This window comes from Pinus tabuliformis, chromosome 7 (genome assembly GCF_031772625.1).
Source record: "Pinus tabuliformis cultivar Carrire ecotype Pingquan chromosome 7, CPIR1, whole genome shotgun sequence".
Classification (NCBI taxonomy): Eukaryota; Viridiplantae; Streptophyta; class Pinopsida; order Pinales; family Pinaceae; genus Pinus; species Pinus tabuliformis.
Window position 1 is genome coordinate 1,899,268,181 of NC_142293.1, and position 14,193 is coordinate 1,899,282,373.

Below are 14,193 nucleotides of genomic sequence, written 5' to 3' on the forward strand. Positions count from 1 at the left end.
AAAGAAAATTGTGTTTGCCTTTATATTTCTTCCTGATTTTAAAGACAAATAAATAAAAGTATTGTCAACAAATTTTCATCATATTAATAGCGAAAATTTACTACAGGATATTGATTTGCTTTTACTAGCATAGAAATAATTGACAGATGAATTAACTTGTCCATTACTTTTAAGGTAAAAAATTTGTCGTAGAAAATGCTGCCAAGAAAGCTAAATACCAACCAGAGCAACCATGATTCTAAAAAATATGTTTGCATCAAAACAAAATTAATTAAATCCATTTCTGAAAATCAATGTTATATTTTCACTATATTTCCAGTATATTTCCATTTACTAGGGGTCAATTATATCACGATCATAAGATACATCCAGGGGAGTACATTTTTACTGCCTTTATCCACAGGACTATATATTTTATAGCAATAAAAATGTAGCCAAAAAGTCAAGGTTAGAATGTGATTCAAATCATATGCAGAATGAATTATACATGCATTCCTGTTTGTTTTAAGATAAAATCTGATTTACAATGTTCCCATGCTAATCATTACCCGTACCCAACAAAAAAAAAAAGAGTCTATATATCACTAAAATAAAACTAGCGATAAGCTTTCCAAAATCCAAAGAACAAAGATTATCAAGTCAAATATAGGATCCAACAGCAACAAATGAAAAAAATGAATGCATTATCTAAGAACCTGGTGAACGAACCCCTACATACAGATCTAGAAGCCAATGGCAGCTTACTAGACAATTAATCGGTATTAAGGCCGTAAACACATCACCCATCATATCACCCTTTCAGATAACTGATATTGCATATTACATTAAAGCAAAGAATATCTCATGAAATTATTCCTTGATGAAAATAACTAGAATGTAATATGCTCGACTTAGAAATGATTCTTACATAGCACTGCCCTTGATCTGGCATTGATCTATCAGGGATGTGAGGCTAAAACATCATTGCCTTGTAGTGTTATTTTAAATTTTTAATTCCTACGAGTGTCACCCATGATGACTTCATCTGCATGAATTTAACATCACCCTAAGAGTTTATTCAAGTTCTTGTTGTACAAAGAATCCAATGTGCTTCATTACTGCCACTGTCAACATTCAAATTAGCCTATTAGACTGCACACAAAAACACGAGCAAAATTCTCATGTTAGCTAAACTTTCAGTAAAGCATTACATGAACAAACATGGATAGACAAAAAAACATAGACAAACATATATCATTATTGGAAAGTTTACTTATTATGTGGTTTCTATATCAGTATGGTACAAACACCTTCCAAGGTTCATTTTAAAATTCATAAAGTAGGTTTTGTTGGAAAAGAAAGACAAAGGAGAGGATTAATCTGGAAAAAATCTCAGCATAGGGATATGCCACTATAGTAAGATTGCATGCAAATATATAGATAGAAACAACAAACCAAAGAGGGCCTGTTACCCACCGCCCGTGGGTAGTATGCATAGGAGAATTTTTCTCCTAGATGGTCCTCATCCGGAAGCCAGCAGCCCCTTGCAGCCACCAGATAGCTCGATGTGCCATTTTCTCTGCCACCTGAACCAGCCATGTGGTCCCTTGCCCATCTATTATGAATGTATGTTTGAAGGTGGGCCTCCCAACCCCAAAGGTATGACTTTTCATTGGTTTGGTTGAGTAATTTTGTTTACTTTTCATGGGTGCTTTGTGGCATGGATTGGTGGGGGCATTTGGCGCAAAGAGTGGGTCAAGCCTATGCTCTTGTCTCCTCCACCCGATTTGGTGTTTAGCCTTGTATCCTAGTCCTGTGGGATCTCCTTTACTAGCCATTAGCTTTAGGGTTGGCACTACATGGGAAATCTCGATTTTGGTTGCATGGTCCCACTTCCCGACACCATATACATCACCCCCTTCTGCTCATTTTGACCCCATTCATCATTTTCCCCATCTGGGCCACATGTGCCCACTGGGTCCACATAGGATTAGCCTCCACTTCCCCTTTCCCACACTTTGGGTCGGGCTTGGAACGATGCCCCGAAGGGTGATGCAGCGGACAAAAAAAAAAAAAAAAAAGCATAATTTGGCCACTCTCAACAGGAAATGTATCACAAAATGCAAAAGATGGTCGGGACATACAACTTTAGCACATGGGAAAAAGCCAAACATGAGCTCTGCCCCTTATCCATGGCCATCACCTTGATTCCTATGGGCCCTAGATGAGCCCCCCTCCATCATTAAGGAACCCATGATTGTCCCAACCCCTAGTGGGCGATGAACTGCCCAACCTTAAGGGGGTATACACTGCTATATATTACACATCATGCTCTCATCCACTAGAGCCCCGAGCAGTTATGAAGAAAAATCAATAAAAGGCAAAAGGCATATGAAAAAGGGTGGAAAAGCAAAGGTTGAGGTAACTCATGTACCATGATTTTCTCTCCTACACTCACATGCCCAGGTGTGGGCTTCCCTTATTATAGCTACCCATGAACCTTGACATGTGGTCTGGATGATTCCCTTGATCCCCACTTCATTGCATTATTGTATCATTTGCCACCTACCACTTAAAGGAAGTACGATGGACATGTCACCCCCTTTAGAGGTTGAAACCACCTAATAGGGTCGTCGGTTAGGGTTCTTGGTTAACCACTATCGAGCTTGGAGACACTTGTACATGTCCAAGCCCACTATGGAAGGGCATGCCACCATTAAGTACCCCATTGATCCCATGACTTGTAAGCTTTATTACTTGAGTATTATAATGACTTGTTGTATTTGAAGGCAAGGGGACGCATTGTATCTTATGCAAGATTGCAGGTGGGTTTTCATTTGGGGCTTGGTCTCCCTATACGGGGTTCTAGCCCTCCAGAGGGCCACTTTGGCACTTGTAGGGTGAGCGTTAAGAGCCATGGGCCTCTGCCATAACAAATATTATTCATGGATCCCTAGCATGGATCATTGATTTCTCATGTTCCACCTTTTAGATGAGGATGATACACCTAATTCACCATGCCCAACCAGCACCACACTTGCACCATACACTTGGCAAATGTTCCAGGGTCTAGAGGATGTCTCCCATTGCAAAGGGAGGGCTTACATCACCATCCTAGCCCTTACAGATGGTCTACAGGCATTTTTGATCCACTTGGAGACCCATGAGGATGTCCTTCTGCCCCCACACCCGCTTGGGAGCACCACAGGTTCTTGCTTTGGAAAACGAGGGGCCAACCCCTTGTCCACTATGTTGGGAGTCCATTTCTACATCATGGCACCTCTTCGACTTCAGAAGGCCCAACAACTCACTTTATGGATCATTTGGCCCTCTTGAGAAGCTTATTCATGTATTATTAAGCTATTTGGTGGGCTTGTCACCAAAAGTATTATTTATGCACATTATTTTATTTTAGGGGCTCAATTAGGCCAATTTAGCTAAATCGAATTCATTAGAGAGTGTATAAATAGAAGTGAGATGATTCATTTTTATCATCATCACTTGCAGTGGGTTATACTCTTTCTTACATGTAAGTACTCTTTAAATGCTATACTTGTTATTTTCTCTTGTCACATGCATGTTGTTGGGATTTTCGCGATACTAGGCTGGAATTTACTGCTTTTCTTATGCGAAATTCTAGAAAATTGATCTTTTATAGTGTTGCATCATGTTATGGGCCATGTATGAATGAGTGAATATTCCTAGAGATATTTTGTTATCAAAATTTTATCTTGATAAGTCATCAAATATTGCAAATCAAAGTATAAAGACCTTGAAGCAGCTATTATCATGCCCTAATGCCTTTCTTTCTAGGCATAGCCTCCATAGGTGACAAAGGGCATCAATTTTCTCACGATTCATCCATCCAAAAAGTTCGATCTCTTGCCCACTACTGCGTTGGTGTGTCTTCTAGAGGCCCTCCAAATTTGAAGTAATTCTAGCGGTGGGATCTTGAGATATTTCAAACCCTAGCTATGAGATCAATTATTGCCCTTCGTTTCCCTTAGCTAGTGACCTTATTGGGATCATTGCATCAAAATTACCGAAACTTTCTCCTTTGATCCCCTTCTCGCCCGAGTTGATCAATTCCATCCCGTTAACCTAATTTTGGGTCCACTTGGTCCTGTGTGGTCCCACAATGTTAATTTTAGGTATGTTCTATGCTTAGAGCAAATTTACTTCAATTTTCCATATTAGCTCAAATCAATTCCAGATTAGCAATCACATTTAACATGATAGTAAAATGCAGATAGAACATAAAACATAAATCGCAGAAAACAAGCCAAGGCAAGAGGACACAAGTTGTGGTGCCAGCCAGGGACAAACCCCAATGTGCGAAAACCCTTGATCAATTCTTCTTATGTTCTTCAATAGTTCAGCAGAGAGAGAGATAGTACATATACATCAAAAGTCAACATTTTGACTTGTCAAAATAAGAGCAAAGATCTTCTCTAAGAAGATGACACATGAGGTAGTAGATCTAAACTTAGGTGATTCCATCACCATGTTGTACCCCTCATTGTGCTCCACCCATCATACTATGTTGCACTCATCATACCATCCATCATCATTGTGTTGCACTTTGCTGCATCCATCATCACTATGTTGCAGCATGCTGCACCCATCATCATTGTGTTGCACCATGTTGCACCCATCACTGAGTTGTTCTCATCACTGTGTTGCTCCCATCATTGAGTTGCACCTCATCATCATGTTGCACCCATCACTGCATCCAATATGCTGCAACCATTTACACTCAATGCATACCAGCCTTAGCTGCTTGCTATGGCTTACAGCCTAGCAGAGCAGCTAGGCTATAGTTGCAGACTCCTTCAACAGGTCCAAACAAACAGCTTTTCCCTCAGTCCTCTAATATAGAGACAGCTGCTCCAAACGTACCTAACCCATGCTTTAGAACAACAGTCTTTAACATTGCTGCTACTAGGCTTCCTTTGCAATGATAGCAATATTTGAGACAGCGAATTAGGGCTTCTTCAAGCCTAAGATTAGGGCCTCTTCTAGGCCTCCTTACTATGACTTAGGGCAGCGTATGAGTAGCATATAGAAGGCTTGTCCTAGCTAAGTATATATATCCTTGAATGCGGCTAAGTGATATCCTCATATTAGGATTACATCTAATTGTGTGAGAGACTACAGTTAGGGCTCCCTTTGGAGCATCCATTGGCAGCGTATATGGGCTTCTCCTTGTTGTGTATAAAGGTGTCCTTTAGGATAGTGTGAAGGGATCCTCCTCTCACTGTATAGAAACCTTATTTGACTGTGGAAGAGACCTCTTATTTCCAGCGTATGACCCTCCTTACTCTGCGTTAGGGTTGTCTTCCATGACAACGAAGAGCCTTCATTCATCACTACGTTAGGCCTTTTTGTTGACTGCATTAAGGTCATCTCCATAGGGTCATCACCATGACAACGTTAGGCCTTTATTGATCTGCAACCACGATTCCTCTAGGACAGAGTTTAGGTCACTTTTGAACAGCGTCTTAGGGTCTCTGCATTTAGGGCATGACAGCGTTAGAACCCTTGCTATACTTATAGAAGCCTCCTCTATGACTGTGTTAGGAGGCTTCTTCATTAAGTAGCATTAGGGCTTTATTAGGGCAGCGTTAGAAGCCTATCTTCATAACTATGTTAGGCCTTCATCTCCATGCCAGCATTAGGAGCTAGGGCATCTTCTTTAGGGTTGTGTAGATCCTTCTTTCCCATGACAGCATCTAGGGCATCTCCTCTTAGGGCAACGTATTCTGTTAGGGACTCTTCCTTCCACTAAAACCCAAACAAGAGGAGAGGAAGAGATCACAAGAGGTGTGAGTGTGTGTCCCAAATGACTTGCAAACCTCTTCTATTAATGGTGCAACGCTAAGGATAGATGGGGGTAATTTGGTTGTTGGTTGACCTTGACGAATTGTCAGATAACACAAATAAATTCTTATCTCCATGAATACTTGTCAGAATGGATGATCTTTAGATCAATCCTACACCTCTCGACGAGAGGAATCCAAAAAAATATCAGCTGCCATAAATAAGAAGAACCACATGGAGTTTGGTCCTAGTTGCCAATTGTAACACTCCCTCTCAACTAGGGAGAACTCCAACTGCTAATCCATCTGCCAGACTGTACTATCTCTGCCATCAGTGCCCTACACTGCTCTGCTCTACTGAACTATGAAGAAGAAGAAGTGATTGAGAATGTATCATACCATCCTCTACTGACCTGAAGTCCGTCCCATATAAAAGAGAGTGTCTCATACCACTCTCACTGACCTGAAGTCAGTTCCAATAAAGAGAGTGTGTCATACCACTCTTACTGATTTGAAATCAGTTCCAAATAAAGAGAGTATCATACCACTCTTACTGATCCGAAATCAGTTCCAAATAAAGAGTGTATCACACCACTCTTACGATCTGAAATCAGTTCCAAAAGAGAGTGAGTTATATCACTCTTACTGACCCAAAGTCAATTCCAATTGATCCCAGATCAATAACATCTTAGCACAGGGAGTACGATAGCTACATGATGCATCCATCAGTACTAATGTGGTCCCTATCCTCATTTCCCAGCTCATTGGCTAGATGAGAGGTACTTCCCATGAGTCCCAGTCTGCATGGGTAGGTTGTCTCAGCAGGAGAAGGATGAACCACTCATCCTGCCAACATGTCGCCAGGGGTATCCCAGGGGAAGACTAAACCACTCACGCTGTACACAACAAATCATTAGGCGAAGGTTGAACCACTCATCCTGCCTACATAGCAAACCACTAGGGGAAGGTTGAACCACTCACCCTATAGTTGCTCATCACTCCAAGATGTACCCCCCAAGCCCCCCGAAGCTCCCAGAGCTCAATGTCCATATCATATAGGACCCTTAGGAGAGAGTCTCTCCACGACTCCTAGTCATTCTTGGAAAGCCAAGAATTTGACCTTTCCCAAGGGCTTCATCTGAATATCGGCAATCTGCACATCAATCCCAGTGTGATGGAGCCTTCTTGCTCCCCGTTGCACCATATCCCAGATAAAGTGGTACCTGATGTCTATATGCTAGGAGCGATCATAGAACATGAGATTCCTCAACAATTGAATCCCCCTCTGGTTGTCACAAAAGATCACGATGGTATACAGCACGTGCCCAAACAGCTAACTGAAGAGCTTCCACAACTAGACAACTTCACAGGAGGTCATACTCAATGCTATGTATCCGGCCTCACCGATGCTCAAAGCAACCGACTTTTGCTTCCTGCTCATCTAGGATATCGAAGCAGAACCCAAGCAGAACCAGCACCCATAAGTGCTCTTGCGATCCTCCACACTACCTACCTAATCAGCATCAGAATAACAATGCACCCTCATAGCTCCAGCAGTGTATCTCAGTCCATGAGAGATTGTGCCCTGACAATATCTCAAATGAATCTTAGCACCAATCCAATGAGGCTCAACCATATATGACCTCAGCATGCTAACTGCAAAACATATATCCATATGGGAGTTCACCAAGAACATAAATGCTAGTATGAGTTTATGAAACTCAGAGGCATTTCCCAAATCAGGTCCAGCATCACTACCGCATAACTTCTTAAAGTTAGGCTTCATCGAGGTAGTCACGGGCTTGCGGTTCATCATTCCAAATCTGGCATCCAACTCTCTCATACTTTTGCAAATGAGATGGTCTGTACCTATCAGAAAGAGTTCGTCCTCACAGGGTACCAGTATGAGAGGTCTATCATCCACAACCTTCAAGCAAAGGTTTGGATTGGCTTCACTCCTAGTGAATCTCAGCTTCATCAAATACCCATTAATCCTCTCATACCAAGCCAAGGGTGTTTGCTCTAAATCATAGAGAGCTTTCTTCAACCTACATACATGAGATTCTTGATCATGAATCTCAAACCCCTCAGGTTGTTCCAAATCTGTGGACTTGCTACATGAGGGGAATGGTCCCCTTGTAGGTTTTCCTTCGGTACATCTCGGACATGTACCTCCATGCTCTTCTTGAGTTCAGGCATTCTTGTCACCATCTGACTCACATCGGGTAGGGCCCCATAATGAGCAGACCTCCGGTGCTATAGAAGAGATGTGTCAACTGACATGGTCCCCATTGGACTTCCTGCAACTTGATACAAATTGCCAACCCTGAACTTCAAGAGTAAAAGCATCTTTAAAAACTCCTTTTTCAAATACGTACCTTTCCATTGATGAATGCCACCTTGAAACCTTTGTCTTCCATTGTTGAAATGGACACCAGGTTCTTCTTGAGATCAGGTACATAAAGAACTTCTTGTAAATGAATCGTGTTACCTTCATTCAATTGAGGGGTAACATTCCCTACACCCTTTCCGGGATAGGTGGCATTGACTCCAAGAATAATCTCCATGATTGTTTCCTTCTCTATTAGATTAGAGAGTGCTTCCCTATGTCCGGTGAAGTGCCTTGAAGCACCACTATCAATATACCACTTTTCCAAAGTGTCTGGAGGAGAGGTAGTGAAGAGGGTTAATATAAGGTGATACTCCTCTTGCTTATCCGAAACAACATTTGATTCTTTATACCTGGAGATCCTCGCCTTCTTGAAGAGTCGGCCATTTCCCTGATGACCTGCATTCATTTTTCCTTTACCATTGTACATGTTATTCCTTCAATCATTGAAGATGCCCCTGGAATGATTGTTAGCGTCATCAAGTGATGTGTCCCTTCTATTCAGACACTCCTTCGCATAATGGCCAAATTATTGCACGCAAGGCATCTGCATTCCCTTCCATTCTTAGATCCGGACTTCCCATTGAAGTGACCTTTAGGTAGGACACCAAACGCTTCCACTACGCCACTCTGAAAGCCTTCTATGCTTCAACTTCACCCTTGGTGAATTTGAAGAGGGATGAGGAACCCATTGAGCCTTTTGTCCTTTCCAACTGTCTTTGGTGATTGCTCTTTCACTCTTGTTTGGGCTTTGTCTTCACCTGAGCTCTGATACCATGTTAATTTTAGGTATGTTCCATGCATAGAGCAAATTTACTTCAATTTTCCATATTAGCTCAAATCAATTCCAAATTAGCAATTACATTTAGCATGATAGTAAAATGCAGATAGAACATAAACATAAATCACAGAAAACAAGCCAAGACAAGGACACAAGATGTAGCCCCAACCAGGGACAAACCCCAATGTGGAGAAACCCTTGATCAATTCTTCTTATGTTCTTCAATAGTTCAGCAGAGAGAGAGATAGTACATATACATCAAAAGTCAACATTTTAACTTGTCAAAATAAGAGCAAAGATCTTCTCTAAGAAGATGACACATGAGGTAGCAGATCTGAACTCAAGTGATTCCATCACCGTGTTGTACCCATCATTGTGTTGCAGCCATCATTGTGTTGCACCCATCATAATATGTTACACTCATCATACCATCCATCATCAATGTGCTACACTCTGCTGCATCCATCATCACTGTGTTGCATCATGTTGCACCCATCATCATTGTGTTGCACCATGCTGCACCCATCACTGAATTGTTCTCATCACTGTGTTGCTCCCATCACTGAGTTGCACCTCATCATCATGTTGCACGCATCACTACATCCAATATGCTACAACCATTTACACTCAATGCATACTAGACTTAGCTGCTTTCTATGGCTTACAACCTAGCAGAGCAACGAGGCTATAGTTGCAGACTCCCTCAGTCCTCTGATATAGAGACAGTTACTCTAAACGTACCTAACCCATGCTTTAGAACAACGGTCTTTAACACTATTGTTGCTAGGCTTCCTTTGCAATGATAGCAATATTTGAGACAATGAATTAGGGCTTCTTCAAGCCTGAGATTAGGGCCTCTTGTAGGCCTCCTTATTGTGACTTAGGGCAGCATATCTGTAGCATATAGAAGGCCTGTCCTAGCTGAGTTTATATATCCTTGACTGAGGCTAAGTGATATCCTCATATTAGGACTGCATCAAATTGTGTGAGAGACTACAGCTAGGGCTCCTTTTGGAGCATCCATTGGCAACGTATATAGGCTTCTCCTTGTTGTGTATAAAGGTCTCCTTTAGGACAGCGTGAAGGGATCCTCCTCTTGCTGCATAGAACCCTTATTTGACTGCGGAAGAGACTTCTTATTTCCAGCGTATGACCCTCCTTACTCTGTGTTAGGGTTGTCCTCCATGACAGCGAAGAGCCTTCATTCATGACTGCGTTAGGCCTTTTTGTTGACTGCGTTAAGGTCATCTCCATAGGGTCATCACCATGACAACGTTAGGCCTTTATTGATCTGCAGCCATGATTCCTCTAAGACAGAGTTTAGGTCACTTTTGAACAGCGTCTTAGGGTCTCTGCGTTTAGGGCATGACAACGTTAGAACCCTTGTTGTACTTATAGAAGCCTCCTCCATGACTGTGTTAGGAGGCTTCTTCATTAAGCAGTGTTAGGGCTTTATTAGGGCAGCGTTAGAAGCCTATCTTCATAACTGTGTTAGGCCTTCATCTCCATGCTAGCGTTAGGAGCTAGGGCATCTTCTTTAGGGTTGCGTAGAGCCTTCTTTCCCATGACAACATCTAGGGCATCTCCTCTTAGGGCAGCATATTCTCTTAGGGACTCTTCCTTCCACTAAAACCCAAACAAGTGGAGAGGAAGAGATCACAAGAGGTGTGAGTGTGTGTCCCAAATGACTTGCAAACCTCTTCTATTTATAGTGCAACGATGAGGATAGATGGGGGTAATTTGGTTGTTGGCCAACCTTGACGAATTGTCACATAACACAAATAAATTCACATCTCCATGAATACTTGTCGGAATCGGATGATCTTTAGATCAATCCTACACCTCTCAACGAAAGGAATCGAAGAAAAATATCAGCTGCCATAAATAAGAAGACTCACATGGGGTTTGGCCCTAGTTGCCAATTTTAACACACACCCTATTGAAGTTAACTTCACAAATGCCATTTGAAAACCAAGTTTTCACAAGGATTTATAGGACTAGGTATCTTCCTTACAAGTCTTATCTTCAAAACCCTAGCCCTTGAAATCCCCTTGGCCCTTCCTAGGGAGCCTTATACCTTGCTTCTCAAGCAAGCAAACCATACAATTGAGTCTCTCTTGTGAATAGGTTTTAGGAATCGCTCCTCATCCTTTCATTGACTCATTCATCTAGTGATTCCCTTTATACCGGGTCTCCTCGCATTAGTGAAAGTCTGTAAAGAGCAGGGAGCTTTAGTTGAGGTAACATTGGGCTACCGCTCCATTGTTGCCCTTGACCTAGCAGTTGCACTTTTAGGATCCCCTCCTAGGACCCCTGCTAGTTTAAGTGGTAACAGGGCCCATTACACATAAGATTGAAAGTTTCAACAATTTTAGTGAGTGATAGGGAACTTGCACCCCAAAGCCAGCATCTGGATTGGAAAAAAATTGTGGGTAAATGCCTTCATAAAAAAACTTGCCTCACAATTGTAATCCATGTGGGATCATTCATAACACAAATGGTTCCAAAAGTGAATGTAGTATAATTTTAAGTAAAAGAAGATGGGACACTAAGCAAGGGTGGGGAAAACACGAGGGTTTGCAGCCATCAACTATGGTATTCAACTTAGTGAGAACTTAAATGATGCCTTGAAAATGCCTCTAAAGAAAATAGGAAATTCAATATAAGGTTTTCCACTAGAGCCTACAAGGTAGGAGATATGCAGTCATAATGTGCATTTCCTTTAAGACTTGCTTCTCAACTTATGTCGATCAACCAGCAGCCCACTACCCATTCAGAAATATGCATAGACCTATTATGCCATTAGTGAAGCATTTAAGATAAGGTTCAAACCATGAACCCACAAAGCACTTGATAATGCTTAAACAAACAACATTTCCAACATTGAAATAGTCCACACTTCCAGAAGGGATAATAAATCAACACCTTATCTCTGGAAAGAGTCATAATACCATATTTTCCAAGTATGGAAAGAGATTTCAAAGGAAATATGAACAAAGCATGTACAAGAAAGAAATAAAATGATCGCACATGGTTGTAGTGCAAGCTCAAAAAGAAATGGTGGTTCACAATTATAAGTAAAACCATAGAGGGGAGATCTAAATATATGCTTTGAAAGAGACTTTCTAAATAAACAATTGAGGGATGAAGATCCAATCAAAATGTCAGTGTTAATATAGGTCAAGCATATATTTGGTGGTTCTATTTTAACATACAATAAGACCATTTGTAACAAGGTGGAAAGGTTTAAAAAGATTAGTAGCAAACTAAAGCAAATGTGCAACTTGCAGAACATGTATCCAAGAGTGGTAAGAACCAGTGTTGCACACACCGCGATCGGGATTTAATCGGCGCCGGGAAAAAAGCGGAAAAAATCGTTAAAATCGGGAAAAAATCGGAAAAAAGCGGGAAAAAATCGTTTGGCACAAAAATATTCATTTTTTTTCAATTTTTTTCAATTTTTTTAATATCTAAACCATCTACAACATAAAATAAATACATTGACACATAAATATGATAAAAAAACTAATATATAAGATGTTTAATATCATTTCTAGCGCTAAAATCACACATAACATTGAATCATGTCCTGAATAGTAAGTCCTGAGTCCCAAGTCCAACTCAGCCTCAAAATATCAACAAAAAATATGATAATGTATCTCATCATGTCATAATGTCATATACAATAAAATGAAAGTCTAATCCTATTGATTTCCTCTGCCCCTCTTGCGAGAAAATGGCACAACTTTCTCTTTCCCTCTAGATGTAGAAGCTGGTGCCTGTGGTGGTGGAAATGGCAGTGGAGTCTGACGTGCTCTAGAAGCTGAAGAACTAGTAGTAGCAGCTACAGGAGGCTGAGGTGGACGGAGACCACGTCCTCTACTGGTGGTAGTGGTAGCCCGGGTAGCCCGGGTAGGCGGTGTCACCTCCTCCTCCTGCTCCTCCAACTCCTCCTCCTCCTGCTCCTGCTCCTGCTCCTGCTCCTCCTCCTCCTCCCCCTCCTCCTCCCCCTCATCCTGCACTAACCAATCCTCAGTGGGATCCATGAGAGGCCTCTCGGTCTCAACCCTCCATTCAGCAGTGGTGGATCCATGAGAGGCCTCTCGGTCTCAACCCTCCATTCAGCAGTGGTGTCAATCCCATCCAATGAGATGGCTTCCGTATCAGGTGTCTTCTCTAGTTGTTTCACCCACAATCGAAGATTGTAGTAGACATAGACCATGTCATTAAGTCTATGGGACTCCAACCTGTACAAAGTTCATGAAATAATAAATTAATAATTAATATTATAAAAAAAATATTGTTTAAAACTTTAATGAATTCAAAAATTTATTTGGAAATTTGCAATATTTTAAATGTTTAAGTGTTAACCTATTGCGCTTCTTGTTGTGTATTTTTTCAAATACACTCCAATTGCGCTCACATCCCGAGGAGCTGCATGTTTGGCTGAGGATGCGCACGGCAAGATTTTGCAAAAGGGGTACTCTGCCACCATACATCTTCCACCATGCGTCTACAACAAAATTACAAAGAAAATTTTAAATAAACATAAGAAAAAAATGGAATTTGAAGAAACAATGAAATTTGAAACAAAGTTACAAAGTACATACTACAAACTAAAAAATACCTGGCATTTTAACCGTCCTATCATTGATAGCCATCTCAAAGCCAAATGTGCCAGCTGACAACTTATATTGCTCAATTTGTCTAGAGACCTCCATACGTTCTTCTGGAGTTCTCACCATCTTCTGGACACAGGTTAATAATCCTTCCACGACCTCAACATCAAAATTAAACCCACATGCATAAGAAAATGCAGGGTTCAGGAAAAGGCCAGCAGCATGAATGGGACGATGGAGTGTGTTGTTCCATCGCTCATCAATGACGTTCCATAGAAGGAGTTGTCTCTGGAACCCATCATCTCCCTTGTCATCATAGTAGGACCGAATGGCTTCTTTGGCCCTATCCATGGCTTCATACAAATAGCCCATTGCGGGCTTCTCACCATCTACCAACCGAAGAACCTTTACCAAAGGTTCAGTGACAGCGCACACCTCCTGCACTCCCGCCCAGAAGTCTTCTTGGTATGAAACAAGTCTGCAGACGGCCTCTCCTTCTGGTTTGCGGCTCATTGGCGAAGAACGCCACTCCTCTGAAACAAACATTCTCTTCAAATCCCACATAGAATTCAAGAGGGATTGAAGAGATATGAAACTCGTCGCAAA

At 41.5% G+C, this 14,193-nt stretch overlaps 2 protein-coding genes across 5 annotated transcripts in view; both read right to left on the minus strand.

The window, feature by feature from the left end:
• Positions 1-666: 666 nt before the first annotated feature.
• Positions 667-14,193, minus strand: part of LOC149256069 (protein ENHANCED DISEASE RESISTANCE 2-like) — a 313,045-nt gene continuing 299,518 nt past the window's right edge. For 2 of the 4 annotated variants that reach the window (XR_016267267.1, XM_089460657.1), the window contains one exon: positions 667-1,103. The gene's annotated coding sequence lies outside the window, so the exon portion shown is untranslated. Of the gene's footprint in view, positions 1,132-14,193 lie in introns of all 4 variants that reach the window. The other 2 variants (XR_016267266.1, XM_089460656.1) reach the window with 1 other exon arrangement.
• On the minus strand, positions 1,034-13,587 carry LOC149256070 (uncharacterized). Its single transcript, XM_089460660.1, has 2 exons — positions 13,340-13,587; positions 1,034-13,215 (listed from the first exon to the last, which is right to left on the minus strand). Exon 2 carries the CDS (start codon positions 13,012-13,014, stop codon positions 12,673-12,675), a length of 342 nt encoding a protein of 113 aa, XP_089316786.1. The 5' UTR covers positions 13,015-13,215; positions 13,340-13,587; the 3' UTR covers positions 1,034-12,672.

Excerpts from the sequence above, each read along its gene's own strand:
- LOC149256070 (XM_089460660.1), bottom strand. The coding sequence starts at position 13,014 with ATGGATCCCACTGAGGATTGGTTAGTGCAGGATGAGGGGGAGGAGGAG.